This window comes from Clupea harengus, chromosome 14 (assembly GCF_900700415.2).
Source record: "Clupea harengus chromosome 14, Ch_v2.0.2, whole genome shotgun sequence".
Taxonomy (NCBI): Eukaryota; Metazoa; Chordata; class Actinopteri; order Clupeiformes; family Clupeidae; genus Clupea; species Clupea harengus.
The window spans coordinates 20,914,111-20,938,979 of record NC_045165.1 but is presented as its reverse complement, the minus strand read 5'-3'; the positions used below and the strand labels follow the sequence as shown (position 1 = coordinate 20,938,979).

At 44.1% G+C, this 24,869-nt stretch overlaps 2 protein-coding genes across 5 annotated transcripts in view; both read left to right on the top strand.

Annotated features, from left to right (window-relative positions):
• Positions 1-13,148, top strand: part of LOC105895473 (AT-rich interactive domain-containing protein 1B-like) — a 150,125-nt gene extending 136,977 nt beyond the window's left edge. For all 3 annotated transcript variants that reach the window (XM_031580837.2, XM_031580836.2, XM_031580838.2), the window contains 9 exons: positions 3,458-3,659; positions 7,105-7,243; positions 7,736-7,893; positions 8,541-8,688; positions 9,323-9,439; positions 9,638-9,713; positions 9,914-10,676; positions 10,957-11,087; positions 11,229-13,148. In XM_031580837.2, the coding sequence (XP_031436697.1) occupies positions 3,458-3,659; positions 7,105-7,243; positions 7,736-7,893; positions 8,541-8,688; positions 9,323-9,439; positions 9,638-9,713; positions 9,914-10,676; positions 10,957-11,087; positions 11,229-13,022 (3,528 nt within the window). In that variant the 3' untranslated portion in view covers positions 13,023-13,148. The remainder of the gene's footprint in view (positions 1-3,457; positions 3,660-7,104; positions 7,244-7,735; positions 7,894-8,540; positions 8,689-9,322; positions 9,440-9,637; positions 9,714-9,913; positions 10,677-10,956; positions 11,088-11,228) is intronic.
• Positions 13,149-19,846: 6,698 nt separating this feature from the next.
• LOC105897223 (palmitoyltransferase ZDHHC14) overlaps positions 19,847-24,869 on the top strand; it is a 51,920-nt gene continuing 46,897 nt past the window's right edge. The window contains exons 1-2 of one of the 2 annotated variants that reach the window (XM_031579871.2): positions 19,847-20,351; positions 21,235-21,522. In XM_031579871.2, coding sequence (XP_031435731.1) covers positions 21,272-21,522 — 251 coding nt within the window. In that variant the 5' untranslated portion in view covers positions 19,847-20,351; positions 21,235-21,271. The remainder of the gene's footprint in view (positions 20,352-21,234; positions 21,523-24,869) is intronic. The other variant, XM_012824132.3, reaches the window with a different exon arrangement.

Genomic DNA, 24,869 nt, shown 5'->3' with positions numbered 1-24,869 from the left:
CTGTTTACAGTTTTTTTCCAATCATTTTAGTTCTTGTACCTATACCATGGATACTTTTCCCAAACACTTAACACAGTGGGCTTTACAGACACACACCTCTGCATATCAGTTCACTTTTGGTGCAAAATGCACTACAACAACCACACCACAACCAATTCTGCCGTAACTTTAACACATGTTCCCTCTCAGAGTAGAATGACCTAAAAAACACTAACAACTTGAAGCATTGCTAATTGGTTCTATAAAATGTTGCTGTGTCCTCCAGTTTAGCATAGATTACTGTAGTGTTGCATTAAAAAAAGAGAAAAAACACACACAGACAAACACTTCTTTGGACTACAGTAATAAAGTTTGTAATATGACAGTAAACTACTAATTCTAAAATGCTGCAATATGTTTCATTACAGCCATATGCTAGAATTGTATGTTTTACTGCACTATATAGGCTTACTACATTACAACAAAAATGCATGAATATGCTACGTATTTACTGCAGTATTTCCAATGCAGTAAATTACATACATCAACACAAGATACAGTCTACCAAAGAACTGTAATACCACTAGAAGTCTGCTGTAGCCCTACAGTAATGCTGATCCATTCTGTCCTCTGCATTTGGTATCAAACTTTTACATGTTTGAACTTCGCATTTACGGTAACATTCTCATCTGCATTGCATCTTGGAAATATGTCAATCCAAGCCAAGTATCTGAAGACAGTGTTCATATGTCGGTTTGCCTCTCACAATAGATGTCAAAATTGAGTGTGGCAAATTTACTGTAATTACTGTAAATTGAAGAATTGCATTCTTTTCATACTTTTGTTAACGTCTTAAGTGTGAAGGCATTTTGTGTGTGTGTGTGTGTGTGTGTGTGTGTGTGTGTGTGTGTGTGTGTGTGTGTGTGTGTGTGTGTGTGTGTGTGTGTGTGTGTGTGTAATTCATAGCAATCAGCAAGGCATTCTGTGGCTTACCAGGTAGGGCAGTTGATAAAGCAGCGTGTCTGCTGCACCGAGGTCATGGGTTTGATGCATAATGATAACGTTTATATGCTACTTTCATTTTGTTAAATAAAATAGACTGCCACATTCATAAATGGAAATGGAGCACTAGCTTCTATGGCATGTACATTCTATATGTACATATGTACATCTGTAAACACCAGCACCTGGCCAGCTGTATCTCTTCATGTTCTGTGCCTAGATATATAAGCTCATTTACAGTTTTTTCCAATCATTTTAGTTCTTGTACCTATACCATGTTCACATTCCCAAAACACTTAACACATGGAGCACACCAGTAGACCATGTGAACCAAACTGTGGATACTTGCCCCTATGCTTAGATACAAATGCTGGCAATGACACCTTCTTCCAAAATTCATGGATACCTGTCCCATTCAATGTTCACTACCAGCAAAACACTGTGGAACTACAGCATTTTTTTTACCAATGTTTAGATACTCTGTTCAGAACAGTTAACTTTCAGTTCAAAACCTTACTTACAGTAATTTAGATCACTGTAGATGGAAAGATGCTTTGTTTAGACAAATTAAATTATATGCTTGAATAAGAAAAAGTATTCTTAATTTAGCAGAAAGTTTATTTAGATTATTTAGTTTGTTTTGGCTTGCAGACTTCTCACTATCTCTAATAGTAATAGAGTCTATAGAAGGCAAACATAGATGTAACTGTTCCTGAAGAGTTGTTTCCACTATTACAGTACTGCTCTTTATGTAAGTCATAGGCTATCAGTGAAAGACAGTGATTGAAGAATGCAATTCTTCAATTTACAGTAATTACAGTAAATTTGCCACACTCAATTTTGACATCTATTGTGAGAGGCAAACCGACATATCAACACTGTCTTCAGATACTTGGCTTGGATTGACGTATTTCCAAGATGCAATGCAGAGGAGAATGTTACCATAAATGCGAAGTTCAAACATGTAAAAGTTTGACACCAAATGCAGAGGACAGAATGGATCAGCATTACTTCTAGTGGTATTACAGTACTTTGGTAGACTGTATCTTGTGTTGATGTATGTAATTTACTGCATTGGAAATACTGCAGTAAATACGTAGCATATTCATGACTTTTTGTTGTAATGTAGTAAGCCTATATAGTGCAGTAAAACATGCAATTCTAGCATATGGCTGTAATGAAACATATTGCAGCAGTTTAGAATTATTTGTTTACTGTCATATTACAAACTTTATTACTGTAGTCCAAAGAAGTGTTTGTCTGTGTGTGTTTTTTCTCTTTTTTTAATGCAACACTACAGTAATCTATGCTAAACTGGAGGACACAGCAACATTTTATAGATGCAATTAGCAATGCTTCAAGTTGTTAGTGTTTTTTAGGTCATTCTACTCTGAGAGGGAACATGTGTTAAAGTTACGGCAGAATTGATTGTGGTGTGGTTGTTGTACTGCATTTTGCACCAAAAGTTAACTGATATGAAGAGGTGTGTGTCTGTGAAGCCCACTGTGTTAAGTGTTTGGGAAAAGTATCCATGGTATAGGTACAAGAACTAAAATTATTGGAAAAAACTGTAATATGCGTCGGGCATCCGTTTATACTGTCACACTTTTTGAGTGCTTTAATGCACCTTTGGACATGGGTCATAGGTCAAAGCAGACAAAATGAAAAAGGTCTGACTTCTTAACCGGATTGAATAACTTAAATAGCTTAATTGTCATTTTTTCTCTTTCCTGCTTTTCCATTTCAATTCAAATTCATTGCATTTGTTCATATGGTGCGGTTACAAATTGCCTAAGGCACTTTATAGAGGCCTGAACCCCGAGAGCCAGCTTTTCACAGTAAAAGACTGTATTTTCCCCAATGCAATTGTGAGATACAAAGTAGGATGCAGGACATCAGTTCTACAGTAAGATACTATTGAATTTATGTGCAATTTTCCAAAATGCATTTGTGATTTGCAGTAATGCAATACAAAGCAATTATACAATAATATACTATATAAATCACAGTGAATAAGTGCAGATTTCATTCAAATTTCTGACAACGCCAGAAACATGTCACTACATGTCTTATTGAAGTAGAACAGAAGCCAATATGTCAGATGAGTAGTGTTTTTATTTTGATAAAAATAAACACTTCTGAGCTGACACATTTCAGAATAATTTGTAAGATTACATAACAATTATACATCAGAGCTCAGAGCTTTTGTTTCTCATTTCTTGCCATTCCTGGGAGATGAACAACGAAAGGGTGTGTACATTAGACCAGGTAGAAGTGCCCAAACTCAACTGCTCTCTGCCAGCTAGATTGGTGCCACGATTAGCTCCAGTGTAAAAGTTTAATGCCTGGATGGAATAATAGCCCGCTGCAGCAGATAAGAACACCCGGCAGTGCTGAAGTCTTCAGGCCGTCTCATACAATCACACGAAAAAAACAGCTCCCTCCGTCTCTCACACACACACTTTTGTGCCTCCAGATGAACAAGAACAAGAAGTGGAAGGAACTGTCATCCACCCTGACCGTGGGGACCTCCAGCACGTCGGCCAGCACTCTGAAGAAGCACTACATTCAGTATCTGTTTGCCTACGAGTGCAAGGCGGAGCGCGGAGAGGACCACCCTTTGGACGCCTGCCCTGCGGGGGACAGGAAGCAGCCCCGGCCTCAGCCTCCATCACCAGGTAAGCCAGGCCTCTGAAGAGCACACACATGCTGCTTAGGTATGCCAGGCCAGCGTAGAGCACACGCTTGCTGCTTATGTGGAACCCCACAGAGGTGCTGTGGGATGGGGGACTGCTGGAGTGTGCCTGTTCAGAAACAGACTTAAGAAAAAAAAAATTGTACTTCCTCAAGTGTTTCACGCTCCCACATATATTTATTTTCCCACTAGTGACTCTGACTCACACACACTTGAACCTCTTTATCGTCTTGCTGCCAGAACTGTCACGCTCTCTGCAGCAGTAGCGTTGTTTTGATGTTTTAACTCACAGACATGGCTCACATTTAAGCACAAAGGGCCAAAGCTCATCAAGGCACCTCCTGATGACTTTTGCGTTCCCTTTCAAAAGGAGAAGCTTGTGTTTTTGTCATGCCTGTGCTGAGAGCTGGTTTCCATTAGCGCTGACGTCTGTGGAGAGGTGAGGAGCGCGAGAGGCTGGGCGAAAGTCTCGGCCCTCATTACAAGCCCTGATGAGGAGCGCGACCTTGACCTGAGAATATAGCAGCCGGGAACAGGGAGACGAGAGAAGCTGCGCCGACAGCACACTCAGCACACAAACACACACATACACACAGACGCACACATACACACACACACACAAACACACACACACACACTCACTCACTCACTCGCTCACCCACACATTCACAGTCAAACGCACGCGAACACGCACGTCGGCACACAGACGCAGCCACGGGCGCTTCCTCGTACACGCAGAGTCGCACGCTGGCACGTCCACGAGAGCGCAGCAACAGCAGGGCCGTCCTCGAGCGCTGCACCGTGCTGCGCCTCACCTCTGGCCCCATGAGAAATTCCGTTCTTTTCATCTTAATGCTCCGCATCCTTCCTTTCATCTGGCTGTGAGCCGCCGCTTGTCTCCCGGCTACTCCGTGCAACAACCCCACTGCCGCTCTGTGATGGGCCCCCCCTCCCCCACCTCCCCTTTCTACATTTCCACTTTAGTTATTATTTATTTATTTATTCCCTCTTTTTTTTCCATGTGCTACTGTCATGAGAGAATGTTCACAAGAACCCCACTCAAAGAATGCCAAGATGTAAGGGAGAGAGGTTTGTTCGCGCGTGCCTTCACAGTCCTTTGCGATGGTGGGGGATTTCTTTTCTTCTCTGTGTTTTATTTTTCAAGTTCCTGCGACGCTATTCACGTTGCTTTGCAATGAGGTTTTCGCACAGCTGAGCAGAACCAGATTCAGGCACCCGTTCCTCTCTCAGTGCCTGCGACCGGTAGACATCTCCGCTGACCTGGCGGAGTTTTGGTGCACCTCAGCCACTGCAGAGGGTTTCTTCCCCCCTTCCTTCCTCCCTAACCCTTCATCCTCCAGCAGAGAGAGAGAGAGAGAGAGAGAGAGAGAGAGAGAGAGGGGGCAAGATGCTTGGTGTCTGGATTTAGTGGTGTTGAGGGGCCGACGAAGCGATGGGAATGGAGCGATGACGCACACAGGCCACTCATGCTGCTGGAGGCGGCTGTCTCTCGTCGCACGGGAAGCAGCGAGTCATGCGGGCAGGTGGCGCCTCTCACCTCTCAGCCCCCACCTCCAGCTATATATAGCTGTCGGTCGGCTGGTGATGTCAGAGCAGGAGAGTTGTCGTGGTGCCAGGACGGGAGGAGGGGGGGGGGGGGGGTAGAGGTTGGATGAAGAGTGGGGGGGGGAGATTCCCTCAAGGAAGATTAATGGGGATGGATTATGGGACGTAAACAAAAGTGACCTCCAGTCAACCTCAATTCACATGTTGACCCAGTGAGGGAGAGGCTTTTACCCTTTTCCCAGTCTGTCCACCTCTCTCTCTCACTCTCTCTCTCTCTCTCTCTCCCTCCCTCTCTCTCTCTCTCTCTCTCTCTCATTCTCTCTCTTTCCACCTTCCCCTAAAATATGGGGTAAAGGGCACAGCAGTTCAGGCTGAGTAGATGTCCCCTCCCCTGCCTGCGTTCCTGTTTGCGTCAGCCAGTCGGGATGTGAAGTACGCTGAGGCTGTTAACCTCCAGTAACCCTGCCATTGTTTACTTTTGGAGCCTTCCACGTGTTGCCACCGGCAATGGAGCAAAGGGATATCCTAGAAAGAGGAGGAATCCCACACATCCTCCCCCTCCTCCCATCTCTCTCCAAGGACAAATGCTCCCTCCCTCCCTCCTTCACTCTCCCTCTCCCTCTCTCCAGGCACTGCACGTCCTTCCTGTGCACTCCATCTCTCTCTCCCTGCATTGATGTTTCAATGGCCTCTAATGAGGAAGTAAACGGTTATGGTTGCATTATTTAGAATTAATATAAATATTTCACACTATCATTGGCTTATTCTTTTAAAATTTAGAGTCATTTTGTGTGTTAGAGGGCCATGGGGTGTCTTCACTTCCACCCAGTGAGTGGTGCTTATTCAGAGGGTTTGGTTTTCTTGACAAAAACTAAAGATATTTTGGCTCTCTATTTTGGGGTTTCTTAAAAGCCATTATTTGCCCAGTCATCTTCTGTAATGTGATATTTAGTAATGACCATTCAGACTCCTATTTAGAATCCTAGAATTCCTTTACACTCTTAATGTCTTGCAAATAAATTATTTAAACAGATGCAGTAAATGATGAACATTTTGTGTCGTGGCTTTGATAGAAATGGTGAAAAACAGTAAAAAAAGCAGTACAGTGGTTGGTGTGTGTGTGTGTGTGTGTGTGTGTGTGTGTGTGTGTGTGTGTGTGTGTGTGTGTGTGTGTGTGTGTGTGTGTTTGTGTGTGCGTGTGTTGTGTGTGTGTGTGTGTGTGTGTCTGCATGGCCCCAGGTTTCCCATCTGAACTTATCACCAACTTTATCCCATCTGAACTTATCACCAACCAAAATGGAAAGCAATCTTCAAAAACCTGCCAAAAAGTCCAGCAGGCAAATTCCAGTGTGTGGGAGCGACTGCCTCTCTGTGTGTCCTCTCCCTCTGTGGCCCCTCTGCAGCAGTCTCTGTGTTCCCCACATCCTCAGGCACCGGGGCTTACACTGAGGGATGTGGGATGCGCTCGGTTACCCGGCTATGGGTTTGTGTCCTCAGTATAAATCACAACATGTCAAGCATATCTGTAGTTTTGACTGAGGCTATCAGGAGGGTCAGTATTATTGGTAGATTTTTGTATGCGCTCCCAGTCATTTCTTTTCTAATACACTTTGTTATTGTAAGACTGTAGATAGCGTCTGGTACAAATCCATACCAAATTACTGCCACTGTGAGACATCAGTACAACCTAACCCTCAGCTGCCTTACTGACGCTAGCAGCTAGAATTCGCCTCTCCTGTTACATTGCCCCGGCTCATAACAGAATTTAGCTTGCCTTTGTTGGGTATTTGTTGTGTTCTTGTACTTGGTTATCAGTGTCTCCTTCTTCCCCCACTCCACTAATCCTCTGGTCTCCTCTCCAGCCAACTCCGGCTCTCTGCAGGGGCCTCACACCCCCCAGTCCACCGGCAGCAGCTCCATGACCGAGACGCCAGGCGACCTGAAGCGCCCCACCCCAGCAAGCACCCCCCAGGGCCATGTGCCCGCTGCGCCAGGTGGCAGGTAAGCTACTCCGTCAGAGCCCCCACCCTCCCGTCCTCTGTGTTTCCCTACACCTGTTCCTTCCTATGTGCTGGAGCTGCACTGGATTCGAAGTGGCTCAATGGTTGATTTGAAAGTCCATTATAATCTAGTAACTACAAAATAGAATAATTATACACCGCTAAAGGGTTACATTTTATATAGATGATAATTGCAGTTAATGGACACATTAATGTGTTGCTGTGTAGGACGAGATGTACTGCTATCTAAAAAAAATACACTTGTATTTAAAAAGATCCCTAGTTGTTTCACTTCCCTTTTTGGTCATTTAGTATAATCACATATATTATAGTGTTGATCATAGTTATTAAACTAGTATTAATATACCAAAGAGGCTTATTTTTATGTATGAATATATATTCAGTGAACTGATAATAACTTTCTCATTTTATAAATGCACCATTTCATGTGTGTAGTTTGATCTCTTAGAAGTCTCCTCACTGTATTTGGCAGGAACAATTCTATCAGCATCCAAGACCCCTTCTCAGAGGCCAACGACCCCAGCCTCCCCAAACGCACCTCCATCCCCCCGAGTGGGCCTTACCAGCCAGACCCCATGATGAGGATGCAGTTTGAGGCCAACAAGGACCCCTTTGCCGGGATGAGGAAGGGTAAGAGCATTCCTTCACCAGAGAGGAGCTCCCTCTCCAACCCTCTCAGCAATCCCTCTCATCCCTCTCAGGTCCCCTCTCTCTTGCTCTCTCCACTCAAGTACCTCCCTCCCACTCCTCCTTGCCCTCTATCATTTCTCCCATCACTTTCCCCATTCTGTTTTTTTTTCCTCCTTTCTCCTAAAATGTTTTCTCGGTCTGGAAATGAGAATCACTGATAGATTTGCACATTGTTAAATGTTCTTCAGCCTTGGCGCTCTTGGTGGGCACCAGATGAAATCTCTCTTTTTCAGCAGAAGGTGACATGCCAGTTTTAGGATTTTGTGGGAAAACAGTATTTTGTTATAGGAAGCGACAACATCGTTAGTTCACTGAGAATCATATGAAAAGCTCTGCTGCCCCCTACTGGACATAATTTAAATTTGAAAGTCTGTTATGAAAGCCAATCTATAGTTGTCAAATAAAAATATTGATACAAATACCAGTAAAAAGTGAATTAGCTTCTCTGTATTTCTTTTGAAAAATGAATTTTATTAACATATGCATCATGGGCTATCTTTTCATTGGATATCCGGAAAAAAAGTTTTTAAGAAAACATAGATACCACCAAGCCTTAATTAATCAAGCAAATGAAACCCTGTTTCCAGTGGCAGGTTGTGGAGATCCTTACATGGCAGGGCAGATGCCCTCCAGTGCCATGCAGGAGATGTATGTCAGGAGTGCGCCCGGCCCAATGTCCTCTCTGGGCATGGGGCCACGCTCCCAGTACCCCTATGGACCAGGCTATGACAGGAGGTGAATAATTGCATACATGTACATGTGCATGTACATCTGCTCAAACACACACACACACACACACACACACACACACACATACAAATATATGCATAGACACACACACACATACTCGAGTTCAAATTTGCATGTGTAGTCCAATGGATTACAGTGTATGTTGTGTTTTTGAACACCTATGCTGGTTTACCAATGCATGTTTAAATTAGGCTTTTGAAGAGATGAGTAATGAATATCAAATTATGTTTGGGAGAATAATTTAAAATAAAATAGTAAATAGAAACACAATCCTTTGTGAGTGCTCTCCAAAACTGCATTGCTGGAATTACAATGCCTTTGTAATTTGACTATGTCATCAGAAGAGTGATGTATTGTTTCTTACATATTCTTTAATGTACCCTATTACGTCCTATTAGTAGGAATCTATTTACCTCAACTGGAAAGCACTTTGATACAACTGCTTTTGTTTTTAAATGTGTCGGGAGTCAGGAGTAAACAACATCCATCATTAAAGTGTTTGTTTTCACTTTGCCTGGTGTCTCCCATTAATATGTAGAAACTGTGTGTGCATCAGCTTTATTTGTACTTTGTTAATGCAATAACATTCATGCATTAATGCAAACCTGTGTCCCCCCAGGTCAGAGCACATGATGGGGATGGAGGGAGGCATGGGTCCCCCTGGAGGTCAAAGCAGTGTGGGACCACCAAACAATGATGGCAGCATATACTCACCTAACAGATATCCCTCACAAAGGTAAGTGTCATGGCATGGGAATGTGTATATATGAGGTCTGTGCAATGGCCCCAGTATTGTTTAAATCTCTTGCAGTACTATAATAAAGTTTCTTTGAATACAGTGAATATTGCTAGTAGTCCCTTCATGTCTTTTGATTATAAACCTATGCCTTTAATTGCATGTGATTGTAAATGCCACATCTCTCCTGTTTCTCAGGCACGATGGCTACGGGCAGCATTACCCTGGCATGCCGTACGGTGTGCACCCTTCTGGAATGTTCCCTCAGCAACAGGTGAGAGGCAGCCTCTATGTGAGAAGGTTGTTAATTAAATCGTACTGATGACAGAAATCACAACTTTGATAAGAATTATCAACACAACCATCCAAAGCTAGTTCACCCATAACAAGGCATGCAGAAGTAAAAGGAATATCCTTCAAATGTCCATTGTTCATGTCAGTTGGCCACTCCTAAAGGTGTACATTTCCCTCTAGGGCTACAAGCGGACTCTGGATGGCATGTACGGACCCCCAGCGAAGAGGCACGAGGGGGAGATGTATGGAATGCCCTACGGTGGCCAGCAGGCAGACATGTATGGCCAGTACGGCAGCGGCTACCCTGGTCCCGACCGGAGGTCGATGCAGGGCCAGTTCCCTTACCCCTATGGCCGAGACCGCATGGGTCCAGGACAAGGCCCCCCACAGCATAGCATGCCTGCTCAGATGATGGCAGCAGGACCCCCGTCTGCCAACAGCGGTGAAGTGCCCAACATGTGGCCCTCCAGGACAGACATGCCCTACCCATATCCAACCAGGCCAGGCCACTCCTCACAGATGCCATCTTACCCAGGCATGGGCCGCGGGGACGACATGGACGGCATGCGGTCAGGTCCGGATGGTCAGTGGCCCGGGCACCGTGGCCAGTCCCCCTTTATGTCCTCGTCCTCGGGCTCGATGGCATCCATGAGCTCCAGGCAGCCAACTTCCTCCTACCAGACCAACTCTTCTATGGTCAACCATGTGTCGCGGGCCCCCAGCCCAGCCTCTTACCAGCGCTCGTTGGAGTCACACATGTCCCCCAGCAAAGCCTTCATGTCACCCATGAAAATGCCCAAGCCTGGTATGCAGATGCACAGTGGTGGCTCCCAGGGCCATATGCCACCCAACCTACGCAAAGACCTCAACTACCCACTGGGGTCCATAGAAGGCACCCAACCCATCATGAAGCCACGCCGCAAGCTTACCTCAAAGGACACTGGTATGAAGTGCCCTCAAATGATCTTTTCACTGTATATTTAAAGCATCCCATCTAAATGGTATCTAAATGGCTACTATCCAGACATACATGTATGTGATTTGAACCAAATGCAGAATTGTTTAACGTTTTTGCTTAGCAGTGAAGAGCTGTGGTTCGACCTGTCCCTCTAGAGCTGTGGATTCATGACAGGCCCCCATGTTACATCTATGTCCAGTCAGTCACTTTAGTCATGTGAAAAAGCCAACACCCAAACTTACTGGATTATATGCTTCTCCCACAGGAACCCCAGAGGCCTGGCGAGTGATGATGTCCCTGAAATCAGGCTTGCTAGCCGAGAGCACGTGGGCTTTGGACACCATCAACATCCTCCTTTATGATGACAGCACTGTGTCCTCCTTCAACCTCTCACAGGTAGATGCATTGGGCCACTCTGCTTGTATCCTAAGATCTCAGTTCTACATTAGTGCTGCTTATATTGGCATTAAGTATTCAGCTTTGTCCACCAGTGAGAGAATAGTGACTACCACTGACAGTTCTTTGTTGTTTTTGCAGTTGCCTGGCTTCTTGGAGCTCATTGTGGAATACTTCAGGAGGTGCCTGATCGAGATCTTTGGCATCCTAGAGGAGTATGAAGTGGGCACCATTGGGCAGAAAACTCTGCTTGACCCTGCAGAGGGAGAGACAGAGACAGAGGAGAGTTCTCCTACTGAGGACGATGCCTGTGAGACAGTGGAAGAGCAGACTGGCCCAGCAGCAACTGACACAGTGGAGGCGCCACCCAGTGCCGCAACAGCAGAGGCTGTCCCAGAGCAGACAAAAGAAGAGACAGAAGCTGAGGACAAGAAAGAGGCCCAGGAGAAGGAGAAGGTAGAGGGAGAAAACATTGCAGAAGAAGGAACTGAAAAGGAGGGAGAGTCTTCTCCTGAACCCGAGCCTGAGCCTAAACTCCAGCAGGCTAGTAAGTATGATAAGCTGCCGGTCAGGATAGTTCACAAGGAGGATTTCCTGGAAGACATATCAGACCAGCTAGGCCATGTCCAGGAGTTCTCCAGTGGCCTCCTTCACTGGCAGATAGGTGGTGGAGACTCGACCGCCCACATCCAGATGCACTTCGAGAGACGCGAGGGAGACATACAGAAGCCTGTACTAGAGAACCAGAGTGGCAGGCCAGGGCAGGAGCGCAAAGAGAAAGACGAAGAGACAAGGAGAAGCATTGTGGCCACCATTGATGACGTGTTGTCCTCCCACACGGGACCCTTATTAGAAGGAGACGACGACGGCTCCTCCACTGCCTCCTACCCCTTCCGCCTTCATCAGGTCCAGAGCCAGAAGGGCATCACTCTGCTGGAGGACGAGCCTCGCTGCCTGGACGAGGCTCCCCTGGCCTCAGCTGCCGCCTGGCAGGACTCCCTGGTCAAGCGTTGCCTCTGCATCTCCAACATCGTCCGGAGCCTGTCCTTCCTTCCCGGCAACGACGGCGAGATGTCACGGCACGCCGGCATGGTGCTCGTCCTGGGCCGCCTGCTGCTGCTGCACCACCAGCACCCAGAGCGGAAGCGGCAGACGTCGTCGTCCTACGACAAGGAGGAGCCGCAGGAGGAGCGCGGTGTAGCCTGCAGCAAGGACGAGTGGTGGTGGGACTGCCTGTCGGTGCTGCGCGAGAACGCCATGGTCACGCTCGCCAACATTTCCGGGCAGCTGGACCTGTCGCTTTACCCGGAGAGTATCTGTCTGCCCATCCTGGACGGGCTGCTGCACTGGATGGTGTGTCCGTCAGCCGAGGCCCACGACCCCTTCCCCTCGCTAGGCCCCCACTCAATCCTGAGCCCCCAGCGGCTGGTGCTGGAGTGCCTGTGCAAGTTGAGCGTGCAGGACGGCAACGTGGACCTTATGCTGGCCACACCGCCAATGGTGCGGCAGGACAAGCTGTTTGCCACGCTGGTGCGGCTGGTGGGTGAGCGCAAGCTGCAGGTGTATCGTGAGATGGCCGTGGCGATGCTGTCCAACCTGGCGAAGGCCGACTCGGCTGCCGCCCGTGCCATCGCTGTGCAGAAGGGCAGCGTGGGCAACCTCATGGGCTTCTTGGAGGATGGTGTGGCCATGGTGCAGTACCAGCAGAACCCCCACAGCCTGCTGCACATGGGCCACCCGCCCATGGACCCGCCCAGCGTCAACATGATGTGCTACGCCGCCAAGGCCCTGCTGGCCCTGGCCAAAGTGGAGGAGAACCGGCCGGAGTTTGTGCTGTTTGAGAGCCGGCTGCTGGACGTGGCCATCTCCTCCATGCTGCCTTCGTCCGTGGCGACCATCACGTGTGAAGTACTTTTCCAGATCGGCCGCTCGTGACGGCAGAGGCCCCAGGCCAAGAGACTAGAGACCAGACTGGGAAAATCACACGGAAATCAGTGATTTATATTTTTATTTAAATCAAAGAAAAGACAGAACACACAAAACATGTTTTTATATATGAAAATAAATATAAATCTATATATATGTGTATATCTTCTCTGCATAATTAACATTTTCATTTGAGGATTTGAAAAAATAAAATGAAATAATTTTAATACAAATATTTAATACTTGCTGTTAATGTATGTCAGTGTTTTGTTTTAGTTTTTAGTTTTTTTGTTTTTCATTTCTTTACCAAAGCTGATGCTTTTTTGTCTTTTGAGAAACAACAAAGTTTTGTTTCAATTTCATTTTTTACATTTTGGAATTTTATAAATGTTCCTGTCTGCACCTGTGATTTTTCTTTCGAAGGGACAATTTATTTATGTTGTGAAATCTTGTAGATAGAGCTTCTGTTTTTGCCAACTGTTAAGAAAAAAACACTGATTTTACAAAGAAAACATTATGTATCCATCTCTGAAAAATGAATTGTGCAATAGGATGTAGGGCAAGTTGCCTTATTTTGGGTAACTTTGAGATGTGAACCGTCAGTCTTTGTTTGTAGCAACATGCAGTCCATAATTTTGGCCATGGGGAGGGCGCTGTTGCACCAGTAAATGGGATAAATAATCGTTTGCTTTTTTTCAATCAAAAATGGGTTTACCAGCCTACTTGCTACTATCATCGACACAGACTGATTGGAAAGTCTTGGAAAGAACTGTTCTCTAAGCACTTGTATCGCTTCAGTCCTGCCTCTCCCCCTCCCCATGAAGATGCTATGTGTATATATAAAGTTGTACATTGGAAATAACACTTATTTTGTTTTCATTTGAATTTTAAGTTAGTTCACTATGTCATTTTTTCAAAGATGTGGTACTACAAAAAGTGATTGTAGTTTTTAATAATTAAAGTTACTGTCTTTGTTGTTATAACTATTACTATCATTGAAGTTATTTTTTAAAGCTGGGACCAGGCCTTTGAATTCATCTCAACACCTTAACTAGTGAGCCCTGATTTTACCAACTTAAAGAAACCTGATATTATTTATTTAATTTTCCATCTCCTCTCCTCCAGATACACATTAACCTATTTGCCATTCCAAATACAGACAGCCACAACAACATTGTGCTTTGAATTATGTGAATACAGCACAATAATTATATAATTATCACTCATACTGTATGTCATGCTTCATTATTGAAGATAATGATACTATGACGATCAGGACCTTTTCCAGACCTTGCATGGTGCTTCCTTTTGTTCTCAGAGCCACAGCTTGTTAGGAAAGAGGTCGACAGAGTGAATGCATTCCAAAGGGACATAAGGAGCCAAATGCTTCCCAGCATTGTGTTGCCTACTCCAAATATTCACTCCAAATTGCGGTCGCATTGACAAAGGGAGAGTCTTATCCACCGAGGGTCAGTGATGCTATTGGTTTTGATTGGCGCCTCTGTCCTGAAAAGGGACCATGCACAGATCTGTGTAAGCTGTAGAGTGCCCGTCACGTTTTAAGAACATGCTTATTTTTGTATCATACAAAACTTGTATCACATCACAAAACTGGCCTCTGTAGTTATTAAGGAATATTGGTTTGTCATGTTTGTAAAGAGCTGTATTGTAATAATTACATCCACTGGAATCAGTCCCCATTAATTGTGTAAGAGGAATGTTCCCACTCGGTTGGAATGTTCAATTTAATTCCACTGCACATCAGGTGTTCTATCTATCTGTCTGTGAGTGGACTTTCCCAGGAGGACAACAGCACCTGCCACAAACCTAAGCTTGTCCAGGAATTATTGCATGCACATAAAAATACATTCAGCTTAATGTAATGCCCTACTTATAGTAAAAAAAAAATGTGTTAACTTTTTAAAGTTATAAATCAGATTGATCAATTTTGAGTCATCTCTATGCATCAGAACAAACTGGAAAATACACTAGTAACAGATGCAACTGGATAGGAAGTTTAAAACCTCAGCAAAAACCTGAGAAATAACTCATAACTCAATGTTATGTCTGCTCTTCGTGTTTCCATTATTATTGTGCAATTGTATGTGATGTCCTGGGCTTTTACATTTTTTGGGTTGGGCCCTAATTCCATTGATGGGCAACGAGCAAAGCAACAAGCAACCTGCAAAGTCCATCACGCATGAACTAAAGCTATTCTGTGGTGTGTGGGAGCATTGCGCTGACCCACAGGTGTTTGCACTTAGGATCTTGCTCATGGTATTGGATTAGCAAAATTATTTTGCCAAGTTATTAAATTAGCTTTGGTTCGTGCGCAGCCAACTTTGCTCGTTGCCAGTGAGGGATAAGGTAAGGGATACTCAATTATCCTGAGACATTTGTAGGTGGTGGAGCAGCAGTAGGGATCGCTCCGTAACAACAATACTTGGCAATACTACTACTACTGATAATAATTTGTAGTAAGAATAGAAGCACAGTGCTTTACAAACCACACTGACTATGAATGAAGGTAATAGGACATAACAGGACATAACAACACTCAAAACAAGGCACAGAGGGTAGAGGCTAAAAACAATGTTGTCATTCCAGAAGCTTGCTCATTCTGCTTCCTCGGCCTGGGATTATACCAAGAATATGGTTTAATGACAAACCTGGATAAATTAAACCTCCTAATATAGGAACCCTATGGTTTTGTTTAGCTAGGAGAATGAAGCCATAGAGCTATTAGGTAGTTTAAGATGCTCTTAACCAGGTTTGTCACTAAATCACGTTTTTGGAATACCCCCCAGGTCTTTTGGAGCAGTCTTAAACCTGGCTCCAGTCATTCTGTAGAAAACAAAGCCTTTTCAGCCTGTTTCTACTGGTTAGATGACCTCTGTCCAGCCATCTTCTCTGCATCTCTGCATCTCTCCTCTCATCTCATTTCGAGCTCGGTCTAGTTGAGGTTGACTACAGGCGATGTCTGGTTGCAGGGGTATTGTGGGTATTGTGGTTCTTGTATTCTGCTCATACCTAGATGTTAGTGCTGTAGTCTTCCTCCAGGTGAGGTTCTGGGACTCACTTCCCTGACCAACAAAATGGATCTTATCTTTGAAACAAGGAATTCAGCAGGTTCATTTGCAAATATTGTTAAGAGAAACAAACATGCCTGTCAAAAATAATGATTTTCTCATTAGTAGTTTTAAAAGACCCTGGGCACATAATTATAAGCTTCCAGTGTAAGAGTGTTGGAGTCAACATATTTTGTATTTAATTTTAAGAACAGATAACAGTACTTCTGGCTTTCAAAAACATGTTCCAGTCTGTTCCACTGGCACATTCCCTTCACCATGAAGGTAATTAAAAATGACACCGTGTTTTGATGATGCATGCAGTTATAGTCTTCTTCAGACCTTAGTCCTGGCATAAATATGAAACTAAAGGGCCCAGTATTTATTAGACAATTTATGCCAGATATATACATGTACCTGAAACAAGCAATTCTGCGCAACTCTTGCTGTCATAGCTCATTTATGTCAAAATGCAACCACCTGTGCTTTTCCCATGGGTTTTCAGTACCAGTGTTCTCATGGCCTATTCATTATCCCCTGGGCTGAACATAAGCACAACTGTTGGGTGTGCTCAAGGTTTCATCCAGTTAAAAGGGAGGACTTCCTTACCATTGTTTTCATTTGCCTGTTCTGTTTTTGACTGTTTTGAGGCTTAGGCTGCAGGCTCAAAAAGAATAAACAGTTCACTCTTACCTCAGCCATTTCCTATCTCCACCAATGGTTGTGCTTTTTTTTAATTCCGTGTCAGTTTCAGTTTCAGCTCTCCACATTCACACTACCGTGCTGTACCATTGCACACGGCTCAAGTACACCGGATGTTGTGGTCCCTTAACCTTTCTGTCATCTCCCTGTTTGCTGACGGATGCTGCTTCATGCACTGAAGTTATTCTCACCTGGATAAACCTAGTGCCTGATACCTACAGTACAGCAGCATCCACTCCTTATACTCCTCAGAGTAATCAAATCAAACACGTCTGTCCCACTAGCACTCAGATCCCTCAGGCTGTCGCTTTTCACACTGATAACATGATAAAGGTCTGACCTTCACAAAAGGTTCAGCTGTCACCTATTGAATTCTGACAACTCTGCTTCATCGGTACCACAGTGTGAACTAGGACAGGTAAGGTTACCTTTGGTGTGTCTCGGTGACAATTTGGTAGAGTTTTAACCAAGCTGCTTGCATTTGATACACAAAGCCAAATACCAAATCTGAGTCATTGCAATCAACTTGTGAAAAATGTTTTCAATGCGATGCCCCTTCTGCTAATATTAGAACACTAGTTTTGACTGTGCCTACTGAGAGAGTTTGATGTAAGCTGTCAAGTCATACGCATCACTTGTCTTTGTGAAACTGGCATCCTACGCATCACTAGCTTTCTATTCATACAGCAATGATGAGTGCATCCTATTTGAGGATAGAGAGGCTGGAGCCGTGGGAGGAGTGGGGGCTGACTTTTAGAGAGGATTTGCCATAGTGGCCAACTTCCCACACATCAATTTTAGTAGGAGAGCAGCCTGCATAGGATATGGGCTACAGTGAGGTAGGCTCTGACGTGGCATATTTGTAACGCCTGTGCTTCAGCTTACATCCCACGGTGTGTGAGGAGGCATTCCGGACAGAGTGGGTTGTCGATTTGGTGAAGCACAATGTTATTCCAGATAGATGTGACGATGGACTGGACTCGCACCTGGTCTAGCTCTGATCCAGCAGATCTGCGTCAAATCCAGGCAGAATCCTTTGGGTACTGTGCACAGTACACAACCCTATCATTTAAATCTGCACCAATGAAATACACAGTAGTACTCAACAGACATGCATTACAGTCCACCAGGGCTATGACAAACATTGCAGAGCATGTCGGGTGGCCTACTGACATACTGTGGTTCAGTGTCCTGAAGTAACCTGTGGATTAGAGCTCATTAGAGATCTCTGAAAACAGCTGTGGCTTTACTAGGGATTACTCACGGAGTGTGTGTCTATTTTCAACAGCTTTACCTCTGCAATTAATTTCATACTAATCCAATATATTTTATTCAAAACTAATTAGGCCTCTGAAGGTGAGAACTCATGGAGCTAGACAACTGTTGCTCTTCTAAAAACAGGAAGTACACAGCATAATGAAAATTCAACACATTACTTCATTTTGGTCAGACATTGACCAGAATACATCTGAACAGTCAACCAATATACATGTCTCTTCTAACACATTATGTCAGGATAAGTTGATGTGATTAGCCATTTGTCTATCAAAAACATAGGTTGGCTATAAACCAAAAGGACTAAAATATGTTTTGCCAAGAAATATTACACAGTACTTCTGTTTGTAAAAATTGAAACAGCAATGCCAATTTCAGAACCCATTACACAAAAAATCCCTTTTACATGAACCAGCCACACAGTTCCATATCATAAAAATATACTTCCTGTACAGTGTGGTGAGTGATACATGTTTCAACAGTCTAATACAGCCCAATAAAAAGGTTTGCCTTGTGAGTCAGTGAGACAGCGGAAGAGAATGAGGCCATTCACAGGTGGTGGGAGTGGATAGAGCGCATTCAGATTCCTTCATTTTTTCACATTTTGTTATGCTGCAACCTTATGCTAAAATCCTTTCAATTAATTTTTTTCAATCTACATCCAATACCCAATAATGACAAAGCACATTTTTATAAATGTCTGAAATATCACATTGACATAAGCATTCAGGCCCATTTCCAATGACTCAGGTGCCCCCCATCCCTTGATATGACAGGAAAGTCAGCTTGGAGTTTGCAAAAAAGTACCTAAAGTGTTCTCAGACTGTGAGTCAAGATCGAGTGAAACCAATACTGTACTGTTTGGCCTCAATTCTAAGTGCCATGTCTGGAGGAAACCAGGTACCACTCATCATCACTTGGCCGATACTATCCCAGCGGTGAAGCATGGTGGTGGCAGCAGCATCACTGTTTTTTTCAGCAGCAGGAACTGGGCGATTGGTCAGGGTTGCCGATTGGTCAGGGTTGTGGGAAAGCTGAAAGGAGCAAAGTACAGAGATATCCTTAATGAAAACCTGGTCCAGAGCACTTTGGATCGTAGACTACTGGACCAACAGTTCACCTTCCAACAGGACATGGACCCTAAGCACACACCAAAGACATGGAGTGACTCTGTGGATGTCAAATGGACGTGCCAGAGCCCTGACTTGAACCCAGTCAAACATTTCTGAAGAGACCTGCAAATGGCTGTTCACCGACAATCCCCATCCAACCTGTCAGAGCTTGAGAAGATCTGCAGAGAAGAATGGCAGAAAATCCCCAGATCCAGGTGTGTAAAGCTTGTCATACTCAAGAAGAATTGAGGCTGTAATCGCTGCCAAAGGTGCGTAGTAAAAAGACTCAATACTTATGTCAATGTGATTATTTCAGGTTTTCTTATTAAATACATTTGCAAACATTTCTAAAATCTTAGTTTTGCTTTGAGGGAAATTTTAACAAGAGTTGTCTTTAAACCCTTCATCTGGAACAAGACACACTGTGCCCTTGTCGTTTTTTTACCCTGCACTCTGAAATACTATTTCAAAAAAATGACATGCAGTGACCCTACATGGCACATGGGCATCGATTAGCTACCTAACAACAATGACCTGATCAATGAGCTATGTATTCATTAGTCAATAATTCCGAGTTTAGATAATACAAAATCAAATTATTTGACACCTTTTAATGCTGAACTGCAATAGGTTTACTACAAATCCCATAATCCCTCCGTCACAAGATTCTCTGCCAGGTCCAATTGAATAGTTTATTTAGTAGGAGTGAACACAGAGGAGAAGAACGAGCCAGCCAGAGGGTGGCAGTGGTAGAAGTATCAGAGTGAGCTCCCCCTAAACAACGCGCACATATCTGTACTGCAAGAGATGTAACTTTTTGAGGATATAATCAGTCACGGGGGTAAAGAGAAGGGGACTGTTGTGCATTCCGTCTGTACCTGAATTGCTGGAGGCACTGTGTTTAATGTTAACGGACGTCTGGAGTTTGATGTGCAAGGAACCAGCGAGGATGAAGCGTCTTCCTCGAACCATTGCATTCAACTGAGTGGGTGTCCGAGGAGGCAGTCGACCCACCCATCCTTCCTAAATGTTTGAATGAAGCATCTTTATATTTCCGAACGGGTCCATATCAGAGGAATATATTTCATACTACATTCTGGGGAGAAAATGTTACGCTTGGTTCTAACAGTTGTTCGAAATAAACCTGGATAACACGAGGAATACAGCAACAGAGCTGCCTGGTGAGTGACAACTAACGAGGGAAAACCTGGGTATCAGAGCAAGCGAGGCAAAGAGAAAGCAGCTAGCTGGCTAGCTAGCCAGCTAAATAAGTTTATTTATTTAGCTTCTCGGTGCATAGTGTTGTCATGTGCTGTATGTTTCTCTATATAACAGGTGACTTTTAAGTAGGTCAGCTAGGTAGTTGGATAGGTTGTAGAAAAACTTTTTTCTCAGTGTGCCTCAGTGGTTGCTAGCGATAGCTTACTAGCTATCATAGGTAGGTTAACATTAGCTAGCTGGCTCTGTACCTACAGGTATCCACCCAGACGTTATCTGACCCACAGTCTAATTGAGACACTTAAGTGGAGGAATGTCGCATAAAAAGCTTCTAAAACTAGCCTGTCATTCTTGCCGACGTTGACATTATCAAGTATACGTCGAGGTGTGTGTTCACATATTTTCGAATAAAAAAAATGCCAGAGTTGAAAGTCGCTCTCTGTACAACAAGCTAGCTAGCTAATTTTGACGTGATATTATTTATTCTTAATCCTGGGATGCAATAATACAGAAACACATTGTAGCCAGCTCAGCCAGTCAGTCATCAGTTATTGTATGATGATGCTGAAACCGCTGTATTTGCCATTTGAGTTAACCTACAGCTTTACATTAATCCAAAACTGTCAGCTCACTAGCTTACATTTTATTTGAGTGACTTCTTTTGCAATTATTTGAAAAGCCGGTAGTCACAAATGAAACGTTAAAGCTTTGTAGTATGTCTGTTTATGTAAGGTACAGGTGAGTGTATAACCTCAAAGAGCCTGACAAGGCAGGTTGGCCAGCACAGGTTTATCTTGTTAGGATGATATCAAATGACCTCCTTCACCGTATCTGCTCTGTTGACAGCTTCACCTTTGGATTCCCTTGAACGTTTGGAGTGTGCATGTACTCTTTGAAGCATCTCGGGGTTGCTGAGCCCATGCGAGAGTGCGAGTATAGTCAGATTAGCACTCGCAGCTCCACACCGATGGAGTCCCCGCACAAGAGGAAGAGCCTGAAGAAGAAGTGGCAAGCCTTCCAAGGAAGGAATAAGTTTTACTGCGACGGGAGGATTATGATGGCGAGACAGACGGGCGTCTTCTACCTCACCCTGGTCCTCATCGTTGTCACAAGTGGACTCTTCTTTGTTTTCGAGTAAGTGCATCTGGGCCAGTTAATGCTGCTGATTCTGTCATTAAATCACACTGATTATATTGATTGTATTGCTTTACCATTACAAAGGCTGAAGTTGTATTGCTCCATCATAGTGTCTACTGTAGATGATATCAGACTGGGAATTGAAGTTTTCAAATTACCCGTTTTAGCTGCAAGAGTTGTGTAATCTGGTAGAATGGTCAGTTCACAAGGCCTCCTTCCCCTTTTGCTGTACACATGATCTCACTGTTTTGGAAATTTAGTCGTCGTCCCCCCCCTTTTATATGTCTACACTCGTTGTGAGCACCCTATACTCTACACTCAATCACACAAGATCTCAACATTCTCAGGAGGCTCAGTGAAAGAAGACAGTCAGAAGTTTGCTGTACAGCTCTGTCTTTCTTGTGAAATATGGGCAGTTTTGAGTCAGTATGGCTGAAAGAGGAAAGGCGGTATTGTGTGTGTGTGTGTGTGTGTCTGTGTGTGTGTTTGAAAGAAAATATGAATTTGCTTTAGCTCTTGCTGACTGTTTGCCCAGTCCTTGGAAAGAGAAGTCACCCGTTCCCCTTGTTGTAACTCTCTAGTGTCCGTGTTCATCTTAGTGCTGATGAGAACCCTATGCACTGGCACCACAGCCTCAACTCAATCGGCTCCTTTAAGCAGATCTATGTTGTGTACAGTGGTGAGGTCCTGCACTAATGTAATTAAAACGTGTCCCATTTACCCAATATCATGCTATTACCCCACTGCATTCCTCCCAGTGTATCCCACTGCCTGATACAGTGTTGTCTTATTAGTTCAGTGTGCGGTATGCACACATTCAGAATTGCAGTTTTTTTCCATTCAAGGGTGTATGTTGCAGGTGCTGGATCAGCCTGGACTTAAGTACATTAATCATTGAAAACAAGGTTCACATAGGGTTACATGGAGCATCAAATGATCGAAGTGTAGATCTCCTTGGGTCTGTGAAACTCTGTTGAATGCATGTAAATCCCTATTCCTCTGCTGGACACCACCTTGTCATGAACTGTTCTTAGGGGTAGGGTTCAAGTTCACCATGCATGTCCCTATGAGTTTAGGAGATTGCATTGCCTGTTCCCCAAATTTTGAATTTCTGCTTCCTCCCTACATGAAAGAGATCCATGTAGTTAGCAGCACTGTGGACAACCTCCTTATTTCCTTAAACACCTTATGATAATCTGTGTCATTATACAGATTTGCAGCTCACTCACCCTCACTGTCTGGGTAAAGGCAACAAAGATGGACAGCTTTGTTTTCTAGTTGAGAACTAAGTGCCACCAGCTACTGTCTAAGGATACAGGCCTTTTTCAGATGTCCCTTGTCCTGCACTCTGTTGCTGACCTTTAGTCGGCTGCCGAGAAAGATAAAACAAACATAGATTGACTGATGAAGTGATACAAGGGGAAGAATAGCGTCTCTTCTTGTTTTCTCTTCAGTCTCCAGAGGCCTTAACCCAAGCCAGGACCCAAACACTGAGTTTTCTTCTACTGGTCCTTTGTGTTGGGATTTGAATGAGTTGTTTGCATCACTTCCTTGCCAAAAGGCAAAACAAGAATGATATTGGCTGTGTTTGTCACACAGTTGGTCATGTATTTCATTCAGTGGAATAGATTGTAATCGCTACAGACACTATAAAATAAAAGCCAATTGAAGTGTGTTGTACTAAAGCATTACAGGCCAAGACATTTGGTTAGTGTGGTACTGAGGTTTGTAGAACAGTTCTTTGTTATGTATCAGGAGTACATAGGGAATGGGATGTGCATGTTATTACTCCTGTGTTGTCTACAGTTAAAAATGTATCTTGATCTACAAAGCGGTCTAACAGGGCCAGACATGACTTTGCCACTTTGTGATGAGAGTGCACATCTGGAAACTTGTTTGGTGGTGAATTACCATCTAAAACCCACCCACATCAAACATTTACTTTTGCACTTTTCTGTGTGAATCAATACTGTTATTCTCAATGTAAGCTCTATTGTCTTCAGCTACATTTTGGCCCAGTTCTCCCACAATTTTTCTCAGAAGTATATTTTGTGTATTCTAGGATCATAAAACTACCTATAAATTAATGAATTTATCAACCGTGGCATATTCCCCAAATGTACAGTGTTAAGGACAGACCGCTCCCCATGCTGTGGGGATGGAGAAGTTGTAGTCAACTGAACTGAAGTCAAGTAAGGAGGGAGAAGACTGCACTTACCTCAGCACCACTGGGCCAGCATTCATTTGTAAGGTGTCAGATGTTTCCTGATGATACAAATAGCTGTTGAGCGCCAACATGTGACAGATCTTGTGTTGAATGGCTGGCTGTAGACGAACGTGCTGTGTAGTTTCATCGACTTTCTATTCACTTCAGTTAGTTCTCAGTGCAATGCAATTAAAATCAAACATCAAAAAGGGTTGGTTGAGGTTGCTTGTCCATTGTGTCATGTGTGCCGTCATCTCTCTGGCGCTGAAGATGGGTGAGCAGCTGGATGGTGGATTAACGTTTAGGAACAGTGAGTTTTTGAGTGAAGATATGGACACAGCCGCAGGAATCCAAAAAAAAACTGTCTGGACATGCTTATAATCTCCCAATGTTCTACACACAGAAACCATCCCTAAAGCCATTTTTATTTCTTCCTTTGTTGAGGTTTGGGAGTATGTTATGGGAGCTATTAGCCAAACATTTCATCCTCTCATGATTAGTGAGTCTTTTTCACACAGAGCACAAAAATGGTGGAGCCCTTTCTTGTTTGCATGGTTGTATGGTCGAGATGAACATTGACATCTTCCATATGTGCTCCCTGTGATGCTGTGTGTATGGTGGTGTTTACAGATTAGATCCTCTGAAGTGCCCTCCAGACACCACTGAACCCAGTCATGTCCACTTAGTCCTGCCTACCCAAGTCTAGACACTGATGCAGATGATACAGCTGAGGATGTCTTTCAAGAGTTTGGATGTCATACAAAGAAATATGCCTTTGTAGTAATTCGGACATGCTTTTTTTTTCTTTCTACTTTCATTGGGTGTTTGACTGTGTTGCACGTGACCATTGAGCTTATGTAAGAGGAGTTCCTATGCCTGTGCGTGAGTGGGTGCATTACTGAGAGAGGTGTTCGGCAAGCAGGATCTCGTCTTCCCCACCCACACATTTCTCTCTCTGCCCTGCTTTTGTTCCTAATCCCTATCCTGTGTTCAGCCCTCCCCTCACTGCTGCCGCCGCCGCCGCCGTCTCCACGCTGCTTTCAGACAGCTGCCTTTGTGAAGCCCCAGCGCTGAGGGGAGGGCCGCAGCATCCCCAGTGTGGGCTCGTCCACTGACACATCAGCAGCCTTTCATAAAG